General features: G+C 42.3%; 1 protein-coding gene across 1 annotated transcript in view; it reads left to right on the forward strand.

The window, feature by feature from the left end:
- Positions 1–23,532, forward strand: part of LOC145404056 (uncharacterized) — a 259,743-nt gene extending 236,211 nt beyond the window's left edge. The window contains exon 10 of the mRNA XM_080275658.1: positions 22,252–23,532. Coding sequence (XP_080131784.1) covers positions 22,252–23,478 — 1,227 coding nt within the window. The 3' untranslated portion in view covers positions 23,479–23,532. The remainder of the gene's footprint in view (positions 1–22,251) is intronic.
- The last annotated feature ends 1,122 nt before the right edge of the window (positions 23,533–24,654 follow it).

Genomic DNA, 24,654 nt, shown 5'->3' on the forward strand with positions numbered 1-24,654 from the left:
CTTTCCTTTACAGGTGGCTTTACATTGAGTGACAAGCGAAATGGTTTCCTGTAAGCCAAGAAACTATTTACAGCCCTGGGTGGTAACCATATAACCATATGTGCTCCCTACATGTCAACAAGTGGGTTGGTGGAGGGTTAGTGCCCCTCCCTGTAAAACAAATAACTCAGAGTCAAATGGCCACCCCTTACGGGAATATGGCGTCTGGCAATAGATAGATAGATAGATAGATAATTAGTGAAGAATAAATGCTAGCTTTACGAGTTTGGTAATGAAAAGTTAAATTTAGTAACGAAAATTGAGGAGTAGTGGTAACGTGGCCATTGCGATCTGGCAACTTTGTTTCCCCGTCATCAACAGTTACTGCCTAACTTCGTTTGTGAGTAGATGCTTATCGTAATGGAAGCCACATGTGCTCATTTTTTGTGAATAAACAGTGAATAAACTGCAATACCTCACCACTAGACCACATGGGAATTTACAGTGTTGTGCAGTGTTAAGAAATTGGAACTTAGAGTGCAAAGGATCAACTGTGGAGTGCAAATTGGCGGTTGAAACTGGCGTGTTGCAGTTAAGAACATTGTGCAGTGTTAAGGAATTACAACTCACAGTGCAAAGAATTAAGTGCAGCACAACACTGGATTACTGTGCGTGCTTCAAGAGCATTTTCACCACTGCCAAATCCTTAGAAAAGACGGCCACAGACGTACTGTAAGTACCCTGGCTGAGGTATAGTCACTTCTGATTCCTCATTCTTTGGTTTCTTTTCATTTATTTCATGTTTTATGTCCATTATTGGTGTGAATAGGGTCATAAATAGGTTTAAATAGGTGCTATGCATGTCCAGTAGGGAGTTACTTAGGTGGCTTTCAAAGATAGGGTCCTTAGGTACCAGTCCAGGAGCCAGGGGCCCACTTTCCGGACAGGACCACTTTCCAGCCATGCCTTTGGCTCTTTTACATCGGATAGTAGAGGGATTACGTACTGTGTATATATATATATATATATATATATATATATATATATACAGTGCTTGTCAGAAATATCGAGCGCCTATGGCCGGGCGCTCAATACTTATGGCCAAAAAAGAATTATCCATTTTTGGTAGTTAAAATTGAGCCAGATGTTTGCGGCGCTAGCATGACGTCACGGTAGCCTGAGGCCTTCCGACGCGCTGGTTGGTTCCCGCCTCAGTTGCCCAGGGGCTGCCTGAGAGAGAGGAACTCCGCCGCGTCTCCCTCTCTTTTTGCACCCTTTTTTACCAAGTGTCCCGCAGTGTTTTGGCTTTCGCCACTTTGTTATGGCACCTACCCGTGAAATATTGAGTGAAATCATATCCCAGATCATTGCTCTAAAAGAGGGAGGCCACCAGACAAAGGAAATTAGTGAATTGGTTGGTGTGGCTCGATCGACAGTGCGTAGATGGTGCGCTTGGTTTCGAGTGGAAAACAGTGGTGATGTTCCCACAAAGAAACTGCGGTCTGGTAGGCCTAGGAAAACTTCCCCAAGGTCTGTTAATATTTTAAAACGTGCAGTGGAGTCTAATCCTCGTGTGAGTACAAGGAAAATAAAGGAGAGCAACCCGTAAGTGTTTGGTGAGGTGTCTGTGCGCACAGTGTCTAGAAGGGTCCATGAACTTGGTTACACAAGTCACAGGCCTGTGAGAAAGCCTCTTCTCACCAAGAATCAGTGACTTCGTAGGCTTGCCTTTGCTAACAAATATCTTAACTGGGGTGAGGAGCAATGGTTGTCAGTGTTGTGGTCTGATGAGGCAATATTTAGTGTCACCTGTAACAGAGGAGCACATGAGTACCGGCGCAAAGGTAGTGACCCATTTGACCCACGGTATGTTGAAAGCACAGTTAAACATCCTGATTCACTCATGGTATGGGATTGTTTTTGTGGTCAGGGGTTGGGGAAGCTTGTTGTGCTTACCTAGAACTGCAGAGTGAATCATCATTAAACTGGGGTTTGGCCATTGTTAGGCGGGGTATGGTGGTATTTCTACCCCCATCGTTAAGCTGAGGTATCACATGTAGAGGTATCATATATCGAGGTATTACTGTATATATATATATATATATATATATAAAACTGTATATATGGAGCCTCTGTGGTACAGTGGTAAAGTGTGCATTTCCTTACACTGAAGGACGAGGGTTCACGCCCCGCCAGGGTAATATACTTTGGGAGCATTCTTCATGCCACGTACTGCATTGGTGGACACAAGGGGTGCTGTGGTTGAACCAGTGTCGCATACTGTAAAGTATGTTTGCACTCAGTCGGCTTGTGCGGGCCGATTACACTTGGTTCACAGACTACACACACATCCAAAGGCACTCCAACACAACATTACACTTACAAGCTTGTCTCACTCTACATACAGTCTCTACCAGACAGCCTAGGCCACTTGTTAGAGATACATTGGCTGTATTGTCCCCACTTCGGTCAGGATAGGCCGGTCCTGCAGTGGACACTCAAACGGCCGATAAGATGAGAAGATATATATATATATATACAGTATATCAGTTAATATTTCTGGGTCACTCGATTTAGTACTGCTTTGGGTGACTGCCGTTTTCCCTTTTACATCCTTCCTCTTCTTTTTCTCTCCTTCAATCTTTCCTCTTCCTTCCACCTATGGATGACTTTACACTCCCTCATCAGTCTCTCTTTCCCTCACTCTTTCCTTTTCTTTCTGCTCATGGATGACTACACTGAGTGACAAGTCAAATGGTTTCCTGTACACCAGGAAACCATTTACTACATAACCAAATTATGGCACCTGGTGGTTTGGTGGGTAATTAAGGTGCTTCAGTTGGATTGAGTCTGTGTAGGTTTATATCCAAGGGATGGTTGGGTTTTATTCCTCACATAATACCACTCAGGGATGAGTGAGGCTGGTCACTCTCATCTTAAATGTAAGGACCAACTTGCCTAGCACCAGGCTCCAGTGCTTCTCATCGGGCAGCATTGGATTGGATGATGGATGGGTGGAATATAATATTGAATTTGTATCTTTTATATCTTTATTCTTCTTTAACCCCTAGGCACCGGGCATGGGTATACATATGGACGTCCCAGATCTGGGTTATTTTCAGGAAAATCAATTTTCCTCCCAATATTTTTTTTTCATCACAAATCAGTCACAAATGACAAAAAATACATAAAAAGGGCGTACTTATTCTCTGTTGGTGATTTGGAGGTGGTGGTGTGGTGTGAAGGAGCTGGTGTGTGGCGGCTGGGCTGAGCATGTTCAAGGTCGCGGTGGTGTGTTGGCAGTATTGGTGGAGGGAAGAGGGATGATTACCTCGCAGAAGAATAAATGTTGAGTGTGTCTTTGTTTCTCTCACTAATTCACAATGCTGTATGAACACGATATTACAACTAAAATAGCAAAGAAACACAAGAAAGTAACTAATAAAGATTAGCTTATTTTATGTTTTCCATGATACATATCTTCAAACAAATGTATGTCTTTTTAGGTATTCACTATATATTATTTACACACTGTTTACACATTATTTCACTCTTTTTAGTAATTCTTGACAGTATGGTACTCCCTAAAGGCTGGCTGTGGTCAGTACAAGTGTACTCAAGCACCCATACACTCTCCCCCACAACCCTCAGGGCCACCACAGCCCTCCTCACTGCTGGGCTGCCCTCCCACCCCTCCCCCACCCACACCCCCACCCCGTCCCCTGGCCAGCCAGCGTTACCCCACGCACCAGCCATGCCGGGACAATACTATGACCCCATATGGTGCGCTGCTAAGTTCAAACATGCCCACATATGACGTGGACTGTAGGCCTCTACCAACACGTCATATGACGTGGACCGGTGCCATTGGGTTAACCCGCCCCATCCCGACCACTTTTCCACCACTGACTTCCCCCAATCCCAACCATTTTTGGAAAAAATTTTTTTTTGGCTCAAACCTCCACTTTTGGTGAGAAACATCGAAAATTCATAGAGAAATCGCCCACTTGAAGTTTAAAATACTCGATCCAGGTAGCAGTACCTCCATACCTTACTGGGTTTTCTAACAGGCTGGCATCAAAGAAAACAAGTTCTATGGGAGGGTAGCTATTTCACACCACTCATAAACCGTTTTTATTTATTTACTTGGTACGAATTTATATGTAGTACAAGAGTATATTGGTTTTCAAACAGTAATATAGGATATATAAGCATTGTTTCACTCACTAACTCATCACCATACCTGACCCTTTTTTGCCACATTACCTGATCATCATTTCTAACTGTTTCTTCCTCTAGTGCTATGTAAAGTTTGTCCTCCACATTGTCATTGATTGGGGAATCACTCTGGCCCTTAATTTCGTACCGTGGCATGACATGGCTTTACTGGCCAGGTCACTGATAACAGGTGAATTGCTGAGACAATGGCATGCAGGGGGGTGGAGGTCATGCTGGGTAAGGCATTGTCCCTGTTTGGCATCTTGTAGAGGAAGGTGTCCCGTGTATACGTACCAAAAATCACTGATGAAAATTGAAAATTGTGCAAATTTGGGACCTTGCAATTGATTCGCGTTTATGTACGTCAACAGGATTGGCAGTGACAAAACATGTGGACGTTAATTCACGTTGACGGGACGCCGCAGGTTAAAGAAAGAGAGGTGACCTCAGACATGACTATTTTAGAAAATAAATAATTCACAAGATACATTGGTCTGTGAGGCTCTCAGGCCCCACCTCCTGTCTAGAGGTTGCCAAATGCACCAGAAAAAAAATAAAAAAAGAACTTAGGAAATATTTTTTATTTTGGAAAATAAAAAGCTTAAAAAATGGAATTAAACTTAGTGCTATCTCTTCGTAAATATTTTGCTAGTCTACCGTAGAAAGTCTGAGTACCCCATATTGCCAAACGTTTTTCATTTACCTAAACAAGTATTTTTGACTGCACATAATCATTTTCATTGCTACTCAGAATCAGCTTGATCACTCCGCAAATCAGATTGATCACTGCACATTTGTGATCACTGCACACTTATTTTAAACCCTGAGTCTTCTATGGTGCCCTTGTTAACTAGGTGGAGATATGTAAATGCGGGATCCATCTAGAAACCAAACTTTCACGCAGTTTCCTACGCCTCACCACAGCCAGGTGTTGTCTGCAGCAAGGGAACATTAATTTGCTTGGGACATCCAAGAAAGGGCAATTGCTTGTCTGTGCTTGATGGATCTGGTTGGACAGACAGACCAGGGTTGCTTAGCAACAACAACAACAACAATGGCAGTATCTTGTATTGATGTTTTTTGTTCCCACAAGTGTTAGAAAAATAAAATCTTAAATTGTGCAGTGGTTTTGTGAGAACAGGTGATATCAACACTACTATCTCATGAAAATATATATTGGAAAATGGAAGTGCTGTGTACCTTGGGTTGTGTTAAGGAGCACTGGTGTCCATCCAGGAGCCAAAAGCCCTATTTCCCTGCTCCTTGAGGGGATGGACCCTGGTCTGACCCTAGTGAGGTGCTATCTACCACAAGGGGGCACCAGTTCCTTCACAGTATATATACTGTAGCTGTGGGATGGTCCCACAGAAGCAGTTGCTTACTTGTAGTTGATTAGTCTTCTTGGCCAGACAGACTACCATGAAGGAACAACAACAGCAGCAACCATATTAGAATTTTATTGAATCATGTCTTCTTAATTGAACCATTTTGTTGCATCTTTTTTGAAATATTAGTCAGTGGATTAACTCAGTCTGACAGGTATTTATGTTATGCAGTGAATACATGTGAATGGTTATGCCTGTGATGTGGTGTCAGGATTCCAGAGGATTGAATGGTGAGTGAATGAGTGTGTGGAACATTACCATTGGGGATGTTGTTGAATGGCTCTCCCTCTATCGTGTTTCATTTTCTTTTGTGTCTAGACCCTACCCCACCCCACGTTAGGGTGGGAAAAAAAAGTAGAATGATGATGATGATGATGATATTATCATTACTTTCAAGCTAATGTTCACAGAGTTTTGAATGAGAGAGAGAGAGACTTACATGGAGCTGCAAGGAAAAGTTAATATCTCAAAGATCTTGCAGTCAATACCAAAGAGAGATTTTGTATTTGCTTAGGAATGCTTATCCAGTTTACAGTCATTCAAGCGGAAGTAAGATCCAATCAAGATTTATTTTAAAATGCTGTACTGTAGTACTATTAACAGCATACATGGGGAGTCTGTTCCTGGTGGAGCAGATCATGTATGTGAAATAGTTTTCACATATGCTGGTGTTCACTCTTTTCAGTTCAGTTTCCAACCATGGTTGCGTATTGAGTTCATGCTGAGACAAAATTGGTCAGTTGATTATGTCTTTACTAAGTGTAGGTCACAAGAACTGCATGGTATACTCCAGAAGTGGCCATGTTACGGAGTTGTTGAGTGTAACAACACTCTCTTTATTCCTGTAATGAAACTGCCTCTGGATATAGCCTGACAGAGTTTGGGCCTTTTTCTCTACTTTGATGCATTCTTTGGAAAACTTTAGGTAACCAAAGATCAATACACCCAAGTCCTTTTCCACATTAGTCATTGTCAGAGTTCTCTCCAGCAGTGAACAGTCTGATCCAGGATTTGCATGGCCAGTGTGCTTCACATCACCTTGCATTAGGCACTTGCCATGTCACGGACCATTTCCCTATCCTACTCAAGACTGCCTAGAGTTTTTCTGTCCCTTCAATACTGCTCACATTTGCTCCAAGTTTGATGTCATCTTTATACATTTAGATCACACATAACAGGCCAAAATCAATATCACTGATATGTATTTGATGAACAGAAGTGGACCAAGGACCTACCCTCGTGGAACTCCAGAAGTGACAGAAGCCCAATCAGAAGAAATTCCATTGGTCACTTCTTGCATTTTCCTATGCAGTAGCCAATTTTCTGTCCAGAGTGTCGGGGAGAGCACATGGAGATTGTCAGGCATGAAAGGATTGATCTTAGTGAGTCTTTTGAGTGTGTGGAAGAGTTTTATTACATGTGAGACATGTTATGTGCTGGAGGTGGGACTGGAGCTAGCTCTGTGGCTAGAGTAAGGAGTGGTTGGAAGAAGTTCAGGAAGTTGTTGCCTATCCTGACATTGAGAGGGCTCTCCCTCTGTGCTAAGGGATCTCTGTATGTGATATGTGTTAGGAGTGTAATGCTATATGGTAGTGAGACTTGGGTAGTAAAGGAAGGGGATATTCACTGCCTTAGAGATACAGAAATGACAGTAATTAGGTGGATGTGCAGTGTGTCCTTGAATGTGAGGCCTGTAGGAACTAGGTTTGCTATGAAAGAGTTAAGACAAAGGATGGGACTGGAGTGTATTGGTGTTGTGATGAGGAGTGGTAGATTGAGATGGTTTGGGCATGTGAAAAGGAAGGGGAATGACAGTTGGGTGCAGAAACTGAAAAGTGTTAACTTTGGGGGTAGGGTTGTGAGAGGCAGACTGAAACAGACCTGGGATGAGGTCATAAGAGTGTGACCTCAGGGATAAGGGACTGAATAGGGAGGCTTCCAGAGAACAAGCAGCATGGAGAGCTGCTATTAGATGACCAAGGCTGATGCATGCAAGCATGGTGGAGTCTCTATAAATGAAACAGAATGATGTGACATTAGTCAGAGGTGGGGCATTTTGTCAGATGCCTTTTGAAAGTCAAAGTAGAGGCTTCTGCTTTATTCCTGTCATACTCACACAACATTTTGTGGAAAAATTCAAGCAAGTTGGTTCGGCATGAACTGTGTCATCTGAACTCATGCTGGGTATCCATAATCAGGCAATGATTTTCCAAGTGTTCTACTATCCTGTCTGCAATTATTCCCTCTAACAGTTTTACTGTGATGGAGATCAGGCCAGTTGGGTGGTAATTCTCAGGACAGTCCCGATCACTTGAAGATTGAGGTCTCATATGCCAGCCTCCAGTCTTCTGGCACTTTTCGTTTCCAGTGACTTGTTGAAGATTTCTGATAGTAAAGGTGCTACCTGGGCATGCATCTCATCAAGAAGTCTCAGAAAGATTTTATCTGGACCAGGTGACTTGTGAATCTTATTGGTTTTTATTGCTACCTCCTGAGATGTGCATCTGTGGATTATGAAATCTTCACTTTCTTGAGCCAGTATTGGTTCTGCCGTTCCAGGGGTATCTTCTATTTAAAGACCAAAGCAAAATAGTTATTGCTAGGGCTGCCTGTATCAGAGTCTGAGATTGGCATTGCACATGATTGATCCGTAAGTGGTCCAGTACTCCCTTTAAAAGTTTTCCTGTCGTTTATGTGGCTGAAGAGCACTTTAGAGCTCTATTTGCATTGTGATGCCATCCTGAATCTACATTTCTTTTAGCCAATTTTATCAGAGATTTCACTCCCCTACATAGTGTCTTGAATTAGTCCAATTCATTCTGGTCCTGGTTCCTTTGGGCCCTCTTGTATGCAGCCTTTCTCTCTTTTATTGCTGTGGCTTTCTCAACTAAATGATTTTGGTTGAACTGATCTTGGCTTTATGGACTTCGAGGGTATGAATGCAGCCAGTCATTTGGAAAATTGCATTATAAATGAGTTGAATATTGCATTTACAATTTTGTCCTCTCATAAAACTCTCTCTAAAACCTGCACAGTCAGCTTAGCAGAGGTTTGGTTTTCTTTTATGAGGTCCAGATAATCTTTCTCAGGAAATACATAGAGAGAACCTAATCATTTTGTGGTCACTACTACCCAGTGATTTGCCAACAGACAGGCTGATAACACTTTCATTATCCATAGAACTTGAGTTCTAGGATGCTATAGCCTCTAGTTTGTTCATTTACCTGCTGGGACAGAAAATTGTCATCAGCAAAGTCGATAAGATGCTTACTGTCAGTATCTGACGTTCTGTCATCCCAGTATATGTGACAGTTGAAGTCACCAAGAAATACAGACGTTTTACCACTAACTGTGGTTTTCAAACTTCTGTATAAACTGTATCATCAAGAAATACAGAAGTTTTACCACTAACTGTGGTTTTCAAACTTCTGTACAAACAGTATCTTCATCCTTGTCAGTGAGCTGGTGTGGAGATCCATATACAAGAACTAACTTGTACATACTGTTGGTTAGATGAAGGTCCACACCTAACATTTCGTGGTCTGACCAGTTTTACAGTTGACAGGGTTTAAGTTGTCACAGATATACATTAGAATCCCTTTCCCCTCTTGTGCAGTTGTATTTATAAAACATTTTGTAACTAGGAATTTCAGATTTTCCAGTAAAATCTGTGCTATCACTATGAATCCATGACTCTGTAATGGCCACAATGTTGTAATGTTCTGTAGCTATGAATGCCTTGAGTTGGAACACTGTGTCTAACTGACGTAGCAGTGAAAATTTGAAGTGGCTCTAGCCTTTTCCTGGAACCCCTTAGCTGTCCTCATTTCTCAGAGGCACTGGTGTATCTGGAGGTAGTTCTTTCTCTCCTGGATCAGTTTCTTGCTTGCTGTGAGAGGAAGAATGCAGCAACTGTGGTTCCCTTTGCAGAATTTTCCAAAATGAAACTCATGTCCTAGAACCAGAGATTCACCATTTACCATTGTCTGGGTCTCTTTGGCATCCACCAGACAGAATCTGCTCATGTTTAATTTGTTATCATAGCCCTTCACTGCCTGTTGCTCTCTCTCTCTCTCTCTCTCTCTCTTTTTTTTTTTTTTTTTTTAAGACACGCAGTCCATTATTGGGCTTTTTGAGCCGGGAGTGTCCCCTTCTTTTGCCTACTGTTTCCCAGCCTTCGAAGCCAGTATCGTCTTCAGCTGGAATTAGTACCATGCTCTCACTGATACCTGTATCTTGTTGAGAACTTGCTGCCTCTCCTACTACAGTAGTGGGTGGGTATCGGACCTTTTTCAGGATCTGACTTACAGTCTTCAGACTTCTGATTTCATCCATTAGTGTGTTAATCTCCTTCTGACCCTCAGCAACTTACTTTCTGAGTTCCTAATTTCTTTATCTTGTTTTTTTTTTAGTATCTCCTTTATGTCTCATACCTCTTCTTACAGAGGCAGATGCTGTCTTGGTGGATTTTGGTGTATGCTCCTTCTTGGAAGTCAATACAGTACTCCACTTTTCCATTTTCTATCTACAACAAGTATCTTTTAGATTCTGGACAACAGTCATGTTATTGTTTCCATACTATATAGTTCTAACTTTTCAGGGTAATGGTGCTGGTTTGCTAAAATTTAAAAAAACTTGTGTGACCAGTCGTTTCATTTTGTTTCATTTTAAAGCTCCAATATGCATCAGTGCATCGGTCTTGGTCACCTAATGGTGGCTCTCCATACTGCTTGATCTCTGGCACCTTCCCTGTTCAGTCCCTTATCCCTGAGGTCACACTCAATGGCCTCATCCTAGATCTTTTTCAGTCTCTCGCAGCCCAACCCCCAACGTTAACGCTTTTCACTTTCCGCACCCACTTATCATTCCCCTTCCTCTCCACATGCCCAAACCATCTCAATCTACATTTCCTCATCACAACACCAATACACTCCAGTCCCATCCTATCTCTCAACTCTTCCATTGTGAACTTAGCCCCCTAAGGCCTCGCACTCAAAGACACACTGGACATTCACCTAATCATTGTCATTTCTGTAAGTTTGAGCCTGTGAATATCCTCTTCCTTTACTGCCCAGGTCTCACTACCATACAGCATTACACTTCTAACACATGCCACAATGATCCCTTAGCATGGGGAGAGAGCCCTCTCAGTGTTAGGAGAGGCAACAGCTCCCTGAACTTCTTTCAGCCTCAATAACTATCTATCTATCTATTGCCAGATCCCTTAATCCCGTAATGGGTAGCCACAAACAAATCGCCTCCATGTCACCCCATTCCCCACCATTTCACTGCCCTGCTCCCAGCTCACACCACCCTTTCTCATATACCTCTCCACTCCATCCCTCCATCTCATTCTTGGCCTTCCCCTCCTTCTTGCCCCCTCCATCTCACTCACTCAGATACACTCTTCTCGTCAGTCTCTCACTCTCCATCCTCTCCACATGGCCAAACCACCTCAGTGTGTTTCTCCTAACACTTCCTATCACATCCACATCCACACTATAACGCTCCTTCATTTCCTCATTTGTTAGTCTGTCTCTCCATGTGACTCCATAGGCTCCTCTCAGCTCATTTCCACTGCTCTCACTCGTGACTTCTGTCCCTCTAACAAGGTCCAAGCCTCACTTCCATACATTAAAGTTGGTATCACAATACTGTCATGTAGCAACTTTTTCACTTCCATGCCCACTTCCCTGTTTCTTATCAGTGCTTTCAAGAACCAGCAACCTTTCTTCCTTGTTGTACCCTTTCAAACACTTCACCCTCTGAACTTCCATTCGTACTCATCACACTACTCAAGTACTTAAATGTACTCACATTTTCCATTTCCTCCTCATCCAACCTCACTGTACATTCACTGACTTCACTGCTCTCGAAGACCGTAACTTTACTCTTCCCTACATCCACCTTTAGATTCCTTTTCTTACACACACTTCCAGACTCATCCACCAAGCCTTGCAGCTCCCTTTCGTCTTCACTTATCAACACAGTATCATTTACGAACAACAGTACAGGGAGTTTCCAGACACCGCCCTCTCTCATTAGGTCCACTCCAATACCCACTGCCCTACCGAGCATCTCTTTTATAACCCCATCCATATACAGATTGAACAGCCATGGGGACATGACACATTCCTGTTTCAATCCAACCTTCAAGTAGAAAAATTCACTCAGTTCACTATCCACACACACTGCAGCCATAGCACCCTCGTACATACTCTTCACAGCATGAAACAACTTCCCATCTACTCCAGATATTCTTAATACCCTTTATAGAATTATGGCATCTGGCAATAGATAGATAGATTTTCCACAATTCTTGTCTATCCACCCTGTCATATGCTTTCTCCAAAGCTTTGAAGGCCGCATACAATTTCTTTCCCGTCTCTAGAAACTTTTCCACTAAAGATCTAAGAATGAATATCTGATCTACATAACCTCATCCCTTCCTAAAACCTCCCTGTTCTTCTCCAACTAATTCCTCTGTTATTTTCCTCTGTCAGTAAGTGTCCTACCATATACTATTCCTATTACACTAAGAAGACAAATGCCCCTATGATTACCACATACTTCTTTTTCCCCTTTTCCTTTGTACAGGGGAATAATTTTACCTGACTTCCAATCCTCCGGGACTCTACCTTCCTCCCAGGCCAATCTGCACATCTTCCACATCCATTCTACCACTATCTCTCCCCCATGCTTCAGGATTTTACCACACACTCCACAGTAACAAATTCATAAAAAGATAACAAGGCAGTGGTGAATTTTTTCCTGCACCATTGGGATCTACCTATCTCAGTGGTCTTCATACTTTCCACTACAGAACCCTGTTCTCGATGACCTATCATACTGACTAAGGGTTTCCCCAGGACTAGACACTTGCAAATGTGCTGCAGCTCTAACTGAGCAGCACAAGTGATATTTTGTAGACTGATTTTCCACCAGGAATTACAGCAAGAGCAATGTCCCTTCTAAGTTTTCAGACCTCCTTCAAATGGCCAGACCCTTAGAATCAAGTGGTCAGGCAATATCGCACTTGATTTAGAAGACAAACCCAGGAAAATTTTGTTGGCATAGCCTCCATCATAGCAGTAAACTTCTTTCACCTAAGAGCAGTCCAGCCTGAAACACCAAAGAAAGATCACAGGCTGGTCAGGCATTATGAGATCTGTCCAAATAGGAAACTGCTTCATTTACAACTTAATCAGACTTGTCACCTCCAAAATAATCTCCTCCACTGTTCGTACAGTTTCCAATGATTTTTTACTGTTCTGGGGGACATCCTGTAATGCATTTTCAGGGATAGTGTGTAGTTTTTGTTGTGAATTTTTTCTGTCTCTTTTGTCATCTGAAACTGGCAGCCTTTCAGGGTGGATTTCAACTTGGGGGGGGGGGGGAGTCAATGGGAGCCAGGTTTGGAGAGTAGGGTGGCTGGGGAATGATAGTTGTCTCGTGCTTCACCAAAAAGTTATGGATAAGGAGCAACAATTGAGCAGGTACATTGTCGTGGTGCAGCATCCAGGTTTTGTTTGCTCATGCCTCAGTCCTCTTCCTTCACACTGCCACCTGTCAAACACTTCAGGACATCCAAGTAAAACTTTACTGACTGTCTAGCCACAGGGACCAAACTCATGATGAACAGTGCCCTTCCAGTCAAAAAAAGACGATCAACCTCACTTTCACATTTGAGTGACTCTGACTTGCTTTTTTTTAATTGCGTTGATGATATTCCAGCCCACTGTGTTTACTGCATTTTTCTTTTGTCATCATAGCCATACACCTACGTCTTATTACACATTATGAAATTTCTTAGAAAGTTTTAATTGGCATTCAGACACTCAAACATCTCCCGTCTGACTGTGACACAGTTCTCTTTTTGTCATCTGTCAGCAGACACAGCACAGACTTTCAGCACAATACATCTTCAGTTTTTAGGTTAACATCATGTGGCACAAACTTTTACTGGTGCCTGCATTTTTGGAAACATCCCTGTCAGTTAGGCGATGATTTTCATGGATCACATCATGCACTTTCTCAACATGATTGTCATCTTTTGATGTGGAAGGTCATCCAGATTTGGGATCGTATTCGGTGGATGGTTTTACCAATTTGAACCACTGGAACCACTTGTAACATTGCATATGGCTCAAACAATCTTCTCCATAAGCCTGTTGCAATGTTTAAAAAGTTTCCGTAAAAGTTTTTCTCAGTTTGAAACAGAATTTTATGCAGACATATTTCTCTTCAAGATCCTTCATTGTTCAGATGAGAGCAAATAGCCAAGTGCACTGAACACATATTCTCTCAAGCATGTGTACCTTCATGACTAAGTGACGTGGTTTGATGTGGCTAGTGTTGGACCAAAACTCAAAGTCACCGGTACATAGTGCTCCCTATGTGATCATGCTTTGCCAGCTAGTTGATGTGCTATTTAAAAAGATCAGTTTGTCTTTGGACAGATCTCAGATCTCATACATTGCTCTCGTGTTTCTTTACCCGAATCTTCTGAATTCTCTACTCTCTGGCTTTGACTATTCTGTCATTCTCAGACTAATTATACTGTATATGCTGTGTACTTATCCTTTAATTCTTCTGACTATGAAGAATTTGACTGTCTTACTTCTAAGATGGAACACATCCTATCAATTTTCTCCTTTCTGTGAAATCACCATTCAGGGCAATTTCAGTGTTCACCACCACCTTTGGCTCCCCTCTCCTTTCATTGATCCACATGCTGAACAAGCCTACGTCTTTTCTATCCTTAATGACCTAGAGCTGCTTGTACAGCATCCTACTCATATCCCTGACTGCCTTGCAGAGAGTTTCAACATATTTGACCACTTCTTTACAACTGATCCTTCCACTTATACTATTAATCTTTTCTCTCCATTGGGATTCTCCAATCACAATCTTACCACCTTAACCTGTCCTGTCGCTCCAGTAAGACCTGTGGACCCTCCCAAGAAGCAGTGACTCTGTCATATTAGAGCTGCTGATTGGGAGGCCCTCAGGCAGTACATTGATTTTCCCAGGAGTGTTTATTGCTTCCGTGACCAAGTGCCATCTGAGTGTGTGTCATGTGTTATAGAGGTTATTCTTTCAGGCATGCAAGCATACATTTGTTTCTCTTATCCTGTGACTAATGCAATAATCATGCTTTTTATAATGCACTCCACAACAAGGAGAAAGCTTACAAAAGGTACTGGAGTCAATCCACCCCTGAATGTGTCTTTACTGGGAACTGTGCCAAGCCTTTTCTCTGCTCAGTTAAAAATAATTTCATTCGTACTAAATGCTCTGACTGACTCAGATCTTCCTACTCCTTTTGGCACCTTGCCAAAAATCTCCATAACAAGTTTACTTCATCCTTTATCCCTTCTCTTTTTTGCGCTGATGGCTCTGTAGCTGTTTCTTCTACAGAAAAAACAGAACTCGTAGCACAGACTTTCTCTTGCAGTTCCACGTTAGATGATTCCAGTGCTTTTTCTCCATCACTGCCCCCCTCTGACTTCCTCATAACTGACGTTAAAATTTCTTCATTTGATATATGTTCTGCCCTCACTGGCCTCAATGCTGACAAAGTATATGGGCCTGATGGAGCCTTTCCTGTTGCCCTCAAGAAATGTGCATCAGTGCTAACATCCTGCGTAGGTTAACTCTTTCACTTCGTCTGTCCACTTGTACCTTTCCTTCTTTGCTGAAAGTTGCATCAGTCATCCTGTCCCAAAGAAGGGTGATCATTCTCGGCCTCCTATTACCTAATTGCCTTAATATCCTGTATTTCTAAAGTTTTTGAATCTATTCTTTTAAAAATTTTAAGGCACATTCCCTATCAGAACCTTTCTGATTGTCAGTAAGGGTTCTACCAGGGACACTCCACTGGCAATCTTCTCATCTTCCTTTCAGACTCCTGATCATCCTCCATTCAAGACTTTGGTGAAAGCTTTGCCTTTGCACTTGACATCACATAGGCTTTTGATCCAGTCTTGCATTAATCTGTAATAACCAGACTGCCCCTTTACAGTTCACTTCTGTCTGTGCCTTCATCTCTAGCTTTCTTTCTGATTGTTCTACATCTGCTGTTGTAAGTGGCCACCATTCTTCTTGTAGGGCTATCAGTATTGGTGTTTCTCAGGGCCCTGTTCTATCACAAACTCTCTTCCCTTTATTTTTCAGTGACCTTCTAAGCTGCACATCTAACCCTGTCCACTCACGCACTGATGACTCCACCCTTCACCTTTCCATTTGTCTCTTCCAATACCCATCTCAGGAGTTACTTCAAAAAACAAGGAGTGAAGTTATATTGCACTTAATGTCTGACTTGGCTCATATCTCTGATTGGGGGTAAAAGTAATCTTGTTGTTTTTAATGCATCAAAAACTCAGTTCTTACATCTTCAACCCATCAGAATCTTTCGCAGGAGTATTCTCAAAGTTTTTATAATATCCAGCTCAATCCTGCATCATCTTTGAACATACTTGGGGTTTCATTCTCTCAGAATTTTTATTGGAGAGATCATATTACTTATCACGTAAAGTCTCCTTCCAAGGGATCAGGTGTGGAAAGCTGACTCTGTGCCTTCTTTATGTCTGAACAGTTGCTGACTTTATACAGTGGTTTTATTCATCCTTGTTTAGAGTACAACCCTCATTTTTTGAGGAGGCTTCACACAAACTGCTGTTCTCAGCAGAGTGGGGTTGAAGGCTTTGTCTCATTAACTCTCCTTTTCTTACTGGCGTCCTTCACCCTCTGTCTCTCTGCCGCACTGTTACATCTTTATCTCCTTTCTGTTACTACTTCAGTGGTCAGTCTTCCTCTGAACTGTCTGCTTGCATCCTTCCTCCCCTATGGTGGGCTTGCATCCCTCCTCTGGCAGCAAACTCTCATCCCTTTTCTGTCCAGCTCTCTAATACAGGAGTTAACAGTTATCACTGTCCTTCATGGATACAACAGGTCATCTCAGGAGCTGTCTTTCTCTGTTTATTTCCTGCTTCCTATAACTGTAAGTCTTTAAAACACAATGTGTCCTGGCATGTTGAAATGAACTGATCTTGAATTTGGCTCTCTGTTATTTTGTTGATATTTTTTCATGGAGGGAACAATCTCACAGGCCTGTGCCCTTTGGTTCCATCATCGTTTTTGTTTTTGAAGGTTCCAGCTGCTTGCATGCATTGACCTTGGTCATCTAATGGCAGCTCTCCATGCTACTTGATCTCTAGTAGCTTCACCTTTTTTTTTTTTTTTTTTTTTTTTTTTTTTTATGTGAACAAGAAGGAACCAAAGGCCAGGAGCCCGCAAACAATTCCTTCAAAGAAAAAAACAACACAAAAGTGAGCCAAATTCAAGATCTGTTCATTTCGAAATGCCTGGACACACTGTGTTTGAAATACTGGAGATCATAGGAAGTAGGAAATACAGACAGAGGGAGACAGTTCCAGAGTTGACCCATTGCATAAATGAAGGACTGGGGGTGTTGGTTAACTCTTGCATTAGAGAGTTGGACAGAAAAGGGATGAGAGTTTGTTGCTAAACGGGTGCTACACGCCTGTCGTAGAGGTGGAGGGATACAAGCAGACAGTTCAGAGGAGCAGTGACCATGGAGAAAAGAGAAAAAGAGGCAACAGTGCGGCAAAGAGACAGAGGTTGAAGGGAGCCAGTAAGAGGAGTTTTAATGAGACAAAAAGCCTTTGACTCCACCCTATTGAGAAGAGCTGTATGTGGAGAACCTAACCACACATGAGAGTTGTACTCTACACGGGCGAATAAAACCTGTGTACAAAGTCAGCAACTGTGCAGGGGTAAAGAAGGTACGGAGTCGGCTTAGCACACCTAATCTCTTGGAAGCTGATTTTACAAGAGATGTAATATGATCTTTCCAAGATAAATCCCGAGTGAATGAAACTCCAAGCATGTTCGAGGATGATGCAGGCTTGAGCTGCATATTTTTAAACATTAGTGGGTACTCCTGTGGAAGATTCTGTCAGGTTGATTGGTGTAAAAACTGAGTCTTTGATGCATTAAAAACAACCAGATTATTTTTACCCCAGTCAGAGATACGAGCCAAGTCAGACATTAGGTGTGCCATAGCCTCATCCTTTGTTTGCTGGAGTAACTGCTGGGATAGACGTTGCGGGAACTGAATGGAAAGGTGAAGGGTGGAATCATCAGCGTACGAGTGGATAGGGTTAGATGTACAGCTCAGAAGATCATTGATGAATAAAAGGAAGAGAGTTGGTGATAGGACAGAGCCCTGAGGAACACCACTGTTGATTGATCTAGAAGAACGATGGCCAACTACAACAGCGGCTATCGAACAACCAGAAAGGAAGCTGTAGATGAAGGCACAGATAGAAGGATAGAAACCGTAAGAGGGCAGTTTGAAAATTAAAGATTTAAGCCAGACTCGAGCGAAAGCCTTTGAAATGTCAAGTGCGATGGCAAAGCTTTCGCCAAAGTCCCAAAAGGAGGATGACCAGGAGTCTGAAAGGTAGGTGAGAAGATCGCCAGTGGACCGTCCCTGACGGAACCCATACTGACGATCAGAAAGAAGGTTGTGATAGGAAAGATGCTTTAAAAATTTTTTGTTAAAAATAGACTCGAAAACTTTTGATATACTGTACAGGATGTTAAAGCGATTGGACGATAGTTAGAGGGTTGGGAATGGTCACCCTTCTTTGGGACTGGCTGAATGAGAGCAAACTTCCAGCAAGAAGGAAAGGTACAAGCTGAAAGACAAAGGTGAAAGAGCTAACATAGGTAGGGTGTAAGCACAGAAGCACAGATTTTGAGAACAACAGGAGGGACTCCATCAGGGCCATATGCCTTGCTAGTATTGAGGCCAGTGATGGCAGAAGATACATCAGCTGAAGACATTTCAATATCAGCCATGAGGAAGTCAGAGGGAGGAAGTGATGGAGGAACAGCACCAGAAACGTCTAAGGTGGAATTGGAGAAGAAAGTCTGAGCAAAAAGATCTGCTTTATCGGTAGAAGAAATAGCTACAAAGTCATCAGCATAGAAAAGGGGAGGGAAGGATGATGAGCTAAAATTGTTAGAAAGATTTTTGGCAAGGTGTCAGAAGGAGCGGGAAGAATTCGAGTTGGAGAGTTGAGAGCATTTGGTACAGATGAAACTATTTTTAGCAGGGCGAAGAACAGTCTTAGCACCATTCCGGGCAGAAACATAAAAAAGATGCAAGTCAGGGGTTGGCTTTGGTACCTTTTATAGGCCCTCTCCTTGTTGCGGACAGCATTAGAACAAGCATGATTAAACCAAGGCTTTCTTGCATTAGTCAAAGGATATGAGAAAGGAATGTGTGCTTCCATGCCCGAGAGAATAACCTCTGTAATCCGCAAGGCACACTCAGATGGCTGTTGGCCACGGAAGCAATAATCATTCCAGGGAAAATCAAAGAAGTACTGCCTGAGGGCCTCCCAGTCTGCAGCTCCATAGTGCCACAGACAACATTTCCCTGGAGGGTCCACAGGTCGTACCAGAGTGATAGGACAGGTTATGGTAATAAGGTTTTGGTCAGAGGAGCCCAACGGAGAGGAAAGATTAACAGTGTACGCAGAAGGATTAGTTGTAAGGAAGAGGTCAAGTATGATGGAGCTCTCTCCAAGGCGGTCAGGGATACGGGTAGGGTGCTGTACAAGTTGCTCTAGGTCATTAAGGATAGAAAAGGTGTAGGCTTGTTCACCAGGTGGATCAGTGAAAGGAGAGGAGAGCCGAAGGTGGTGGTGAACATTGAAATCTCCTAGAATGGAGATTTCATAGAAAGGAGAAATGGATAGAATGTGTTCCATCATAGAAGTAAGATAGTCAAAGAATTTTTGATAGTCAGTAGAATTAGGAGATAAGTAAACAGGGCAGATATATTTAGTCAGAGAATGACAAGAGAGCCGAAGCCAGAGAGTAGAGAATTCAGAAGAATCAAGTTTAGGAACATGAGAGCAAGATAAGTCGTTGCGTACATATACACAACAGCCACCTTTGGCTTTGAAATGAGTATAAAGAAAGTAGAAGGATACAGAAAAGGGTTTGCTGCTAGTTGCCTCAGATAGCTGAGTCTTGGTATGGAGGAGAAGGTGAGGTTTAGATGAGGAGAGGTGATGTTCAACAGAGAGAAAGTTTGAGGAATGGCTGCAAATGTTGCAGAAATGAAGAAGAAGTAAGTCAGACAGTGGTTCCAGGCAGCTCTTTGAGTTGTCACCGGGAGAGGGGCAGATGGTGGGGTCATTTATAGTCCCCCCCCCCCCCTTGGGGACTCTGAGGCATCAATGACATGTGCCATTTTTAATTTTGCAATTTTGAAAAGGAAGTGTGTTGTGTACTGTGCATGTAGTTTGGTGCTGACAGTTAGAGAAACATGTATTAGAGAGCATGCTGGCCTACTCTCAGTGTTACTGAGACACTGAAAAAGTTCAGCAAAGGGGGATGGTCAGGAACTAGTCCCGAGGGCTGATGAAACGGGAGCTCCCTTAACCCTGAGGCCACAGTCATTGATCTCGTCCCAGGTGTTTTTCAGTCTACCTCTCACTGCCCTACCCCTAACATTAACACTTCTCACTTTCTGCACCCAGTTATCATCCTCCATTCTCTTCACATGCCCAAACCATCTCAGTCTACCTCTCCTCATCACAACACCAATACACTCCAGTCCCATCCTATCTCGTAATTCTTCCATCATAAACCAAGTCCCTCCAGGCCATGCACTCAAGAACACACTGCTCATCCACCTAATCATTGTCATTTCTTTACGTTTGAGCCTGCGAATATCCTTTTTCTTTACTGCCCAGGTCTCACTACCATACAGCATAACACTCCTAACACACTTCTTTGCATTAAAAAAAAAAAAAAAAAAAAAAAAAAAGAAGAAGATCCTTAGAAGTCCAGTTCTGAAGTCACATAAGAGAGCTTCAGGCACCATGATAATAACTCAAAACTGACTGATTATGCACACCAACATTCATGGAAAATTATCACTCAAGCCCCTCCTCACTGTCACCTGGGTGTGAGCATCTTCATGCATTGCCATTACCATTGTAATGAGCCAGTTCTCGGTCTTAAGCTTTCACATTGCCCACTTTACCCTCTCCCTAGGGACTGTGTCAAAGGCCTTCTGCACTGAACAAAAACAAGTTACAGCTCTTTCTGCCTTTGTATATATTTTTCATGAAGCTGTCGGACAGTGAATATTGCCTCACAGTTCCCATTGCCTGGCAGCCCAGACCGCATCTCGTCAGTATTCCTTCTTTTCCATCGTACCTTCAAGGACTGTCTGATTTCTCTCATTGTCAGTTCCAAAAGTTTATGCCTCAATTATTTCCTCTTTCCAGGGCTTCCACTTCCCCTTATACACATTTACAGTCCCACTTTTCAATCAGTCATCTGAAAAAATACACTCTTATATACAGTGATCCCTTGGATATCGCTCATAATTGGTGCGGAACATGGTTTGTGATAACAGAAATGCACAGTAGTGAAAGCATGAAACCTATGGGATTTATCCTAATTGGTACTGTACCTGGCATCCAAAGTGCAAACCCAAACTTTTCCATTACAGCAATTTAGACCCATGAGATACATACATAAATACTGTTGTTGTATGTATCAGAAGCACACATAGGCATGGTTAGGTTAACAGAAGATGATGGAAACAGTTAAGAAGAAACTCGTACCATAGACCTGAGATGGCTTTAGGTAAGGGGTTCCGAGGCAGGAGGGTAGAGAGTTAGATGATACACCTACCTGGGATTAATACCTCAGGTATGACCTCATCTTTGATTCCCTCAAAACCATCAGAAACCTCAGACACTACACAATCATTGTCTGTAGAAACTAGCTCAGGTGCCGTATAACAATGTTTTTAGCTGAAAAATGTGCAGTAACCACAGGAGTGCAGATTTTCATCTCATAGTGATAATAAAAACCAAGTGCATGGTCTCCAAGAAATCACTGTAATAAAATGTATCAAATCACTAACTAAACCCACTCTACCTCTGGAGGCCAACATCTTAGCAGTCAGCCCAGACACACCAGCTGCCTTCCCCAAATGCATCCTGCCGATGGCCTTGCTTACAATATCAACATCAACCAGAGGCCAAGAGCCAAACATTGAATCCGCTGTCTCCAAATTCTCCCCATTCCAGTCATACTCCTCATTCAGCAGCCTGTTATAAGGCTCATTCCGAGCTTTCAGTTGTGCCTCCACTACATCATAATTTTAACCTCTTTTGAATCAGAAGACCTTTCATATTTTATTTCTGCTGCTGCTGTATTGTTTTATTTACTTAAGGTGAGATCCCTGGTAGTGAGGGGGTTAAAAATAGTCATGAGCCCCTTTAGTACTAAGATGTCTTGCTACCACTAGGTGATGGTAATCAGCCTAGGATGTATCTTTGGTTGTGAAGTGATAACCCCATCAACCCAAATGACATTTTCATTGTATTCTTCCTGTTCCCAAATTATTTTACTCAGTTTAAGAGAGCCCCAATTAAAGAAGTTAGTGAAGGATATATCTAACTTCTGCAGTTTAAAGTCCACCCTGATGTGATTAAATTGTTTGGAGGTAACAAGAATAATGAGGAAAATGTATCATTGGAAATAAGGGGTTAAGGAACAAGATCTAGATTATTTTTGGTTGACTTGTGTTTACCTTTGTTGGCAGGACATGGATAAACTTCTGAGCAGTGGTGTGCTATCTCAGAACTTGCCGTCAACTGACTTGTCGACCGTCAAGAGTCCCCAGAAATCTGATGTTGCACATACATCAGGTACTGGCTCATCAGTTGCAGTGCCGATAACCATCAAATCGCACATGCAGGCTGATCCAAAGTTACCTGTCACCAGACAATTACATTCTTCCTCTGTTTCTTCTTTGGTAATTCACTGTAAGTCATCCACTGCCTTACCTGTCATCATTAAGTCTCAGATGTCATCTAAAACCCATTATGGTGTGAAATTGGAAGCCAGTGACAGCATGTTTCAGCTAAATTCCCTCACAAAGAGTCAGGCAACTTTTCAGCCTGTTTGTACTGTTAAAGCTAAAATGGCTTCTCAGACATCTGGCTCCTCAAAAAAACAACCAGGCTCCCAGACACTTTCTTCTGTTAAAACTCATATGATTACCCAGAAAGATATATCTGGAAAGACTCAAATGCTGGCACAACCAACAGTGGCAATAAAGACTCATATAACCTCTCAACCAACTATTGGTATTCAGGCCAAGAGAGTCGATGTACCACAAAGCACAGAACAGGTGTCAGGGAAACGGCCCTCTTCCTTTGTGTCGCCAGTTGCCATTAAGACTCGAGTCGTGACCCAACCAAAACAACCATTTGACAAAAAAACGCCTGTTTCATTACCACGGATCAAAACAGAAAGTCCACTTCAACCTGGAGTATCAGTTTCCAGTAAGGCTGAAGTACCCATAACACCCTCCATCAAGATAAAAACTGAGCCAAAGTCACATTTTGAGCCAATCACTATATGCACCCAGACACACAACAGACATGAACCTTTGACCCCTAAAATAGACAAGAGTAATCTGTTTGCTATACCTGAGGCTGTGATGTCATCAGTAAGCCAGCAGAAGCCTAACACCACTGTTCTGCACCATCTTGGGGACTCATTGTTTGCCACCCAGACTGAAGACTCCAGGATGAATTTGCCCTCAAAGTCAGACATGTCAGAGATTTTCTTGGAGTATCACATCCAACAAGGAGACAGACGGTTGGATCAGATAGAGGAGGAGATAATTCGTATGGCAACCAGACAGAAGAAACAGGTGATAGACAGGCAGCAGATGGAACGGGTAGATGCACTTAGTGTGAAGGCACTTAGGGATATAGAATATACATCAGCCAGCCTTAAAAACTCACTTCTAGGTGTATGAGATGAGACAGATATCTAGGAAAAAGTAATTATCCAGTAAGCTTGATTTTTTGTAATGTTTGGTGTTAAAGATGAAGTGAAGTTTCCTGAAAATGGTATCATTTATATCCTAATTTCCTTTCGTGGTATAGTACTGCATAGGGTGTGAAGATAAAAAATAATGGAAAGTGAATCAGAGACAAGTAATCTGAAGTTCATCATACTTCCCTGTTTGTTGGAGCAAAGAGAGTGCTGTAAATGCTGGATGGAATGGTTGCCCGAGTTTACATCAATAGACCATGACAACACTAGAGATGTACCGATACCAAAATTTTGACCGATACCACAAAATTGGACCAATACCAATACTACTACCAATACCGATACCAATACCAGTGAGGGAGGGTGGTGTGTACTGTCTGAGGGCTGTGGCAGGGTCCTGAGCTGCTGATGCGAGGCTACCAACCTGTCTCGTACGTGTCCATTGTGGCAGATGTGGCTCATTATCAAAGAATGTACTGTATTACTATGCGCCTTGTACTCAGTATAATACAAAATAATTGGATACAGTATTATCAATAATTTATTTTTCATTCCTATAAAACATCCAAATTCTGTTTAACAAAATAACATCCAGTGAGTGATATGCTACACACTTAATTCCTTTTAAATATCGGTAGTATCGGCAGAAAATCTGCCGATACCGATTCCGATACTGATACTCTAAAAATGGGCCAGTACCACCAATACCGATACATCGTTACATCTGTAGACAACACAAGCCAGTCTGTTATCAGACCAACAATTTGTGTGACGGGCAGACCCAGTACACCTACCAGCCAGTGAAGAAGGACAGTGGGTAGTGCAATCTTATAGGAGTGATTTAATTTGATGGGAAATTGTTGATTTCCTTTTTGTATTTATGAGAAGTGTGAGTAAAGCTGTACCAGTGGAGTAGAACCATTGTAGAGAAGTTAAGGTGACCAAAATGACTGAAACTGTCTTGAGATACGGTAAATCTGAGTGTTTGTTGTATGAAAAGTTGAAGGAAAAATAGTAATAGAGAACATAAGAAACATATCTATTGTTTAATGAAAGAACCTTCTATCTATCTACTATCTACTGCCAGACGCCATAAACCCGTAAGGGGTGGCCATTTGACTTTGAGTTAGTTGTTTTACGAGGAGGGACACTAACC

Source organism: Coenobita brevimanus, chromosome 62 (genome assembly GCF_032717465.1).
Source record: "Coenobita brevimanus isolate Jiangsu-jjx chromosome 62, ASM3271746v2, whole genome shotgun sequence".
NCBI classification, from domain to species: Eukaryota; Metazoa; Arthropoda; class Malacostraca; order Decapoda; family Coenobitidae; genus Coenobita; species Coenobita brevimanus.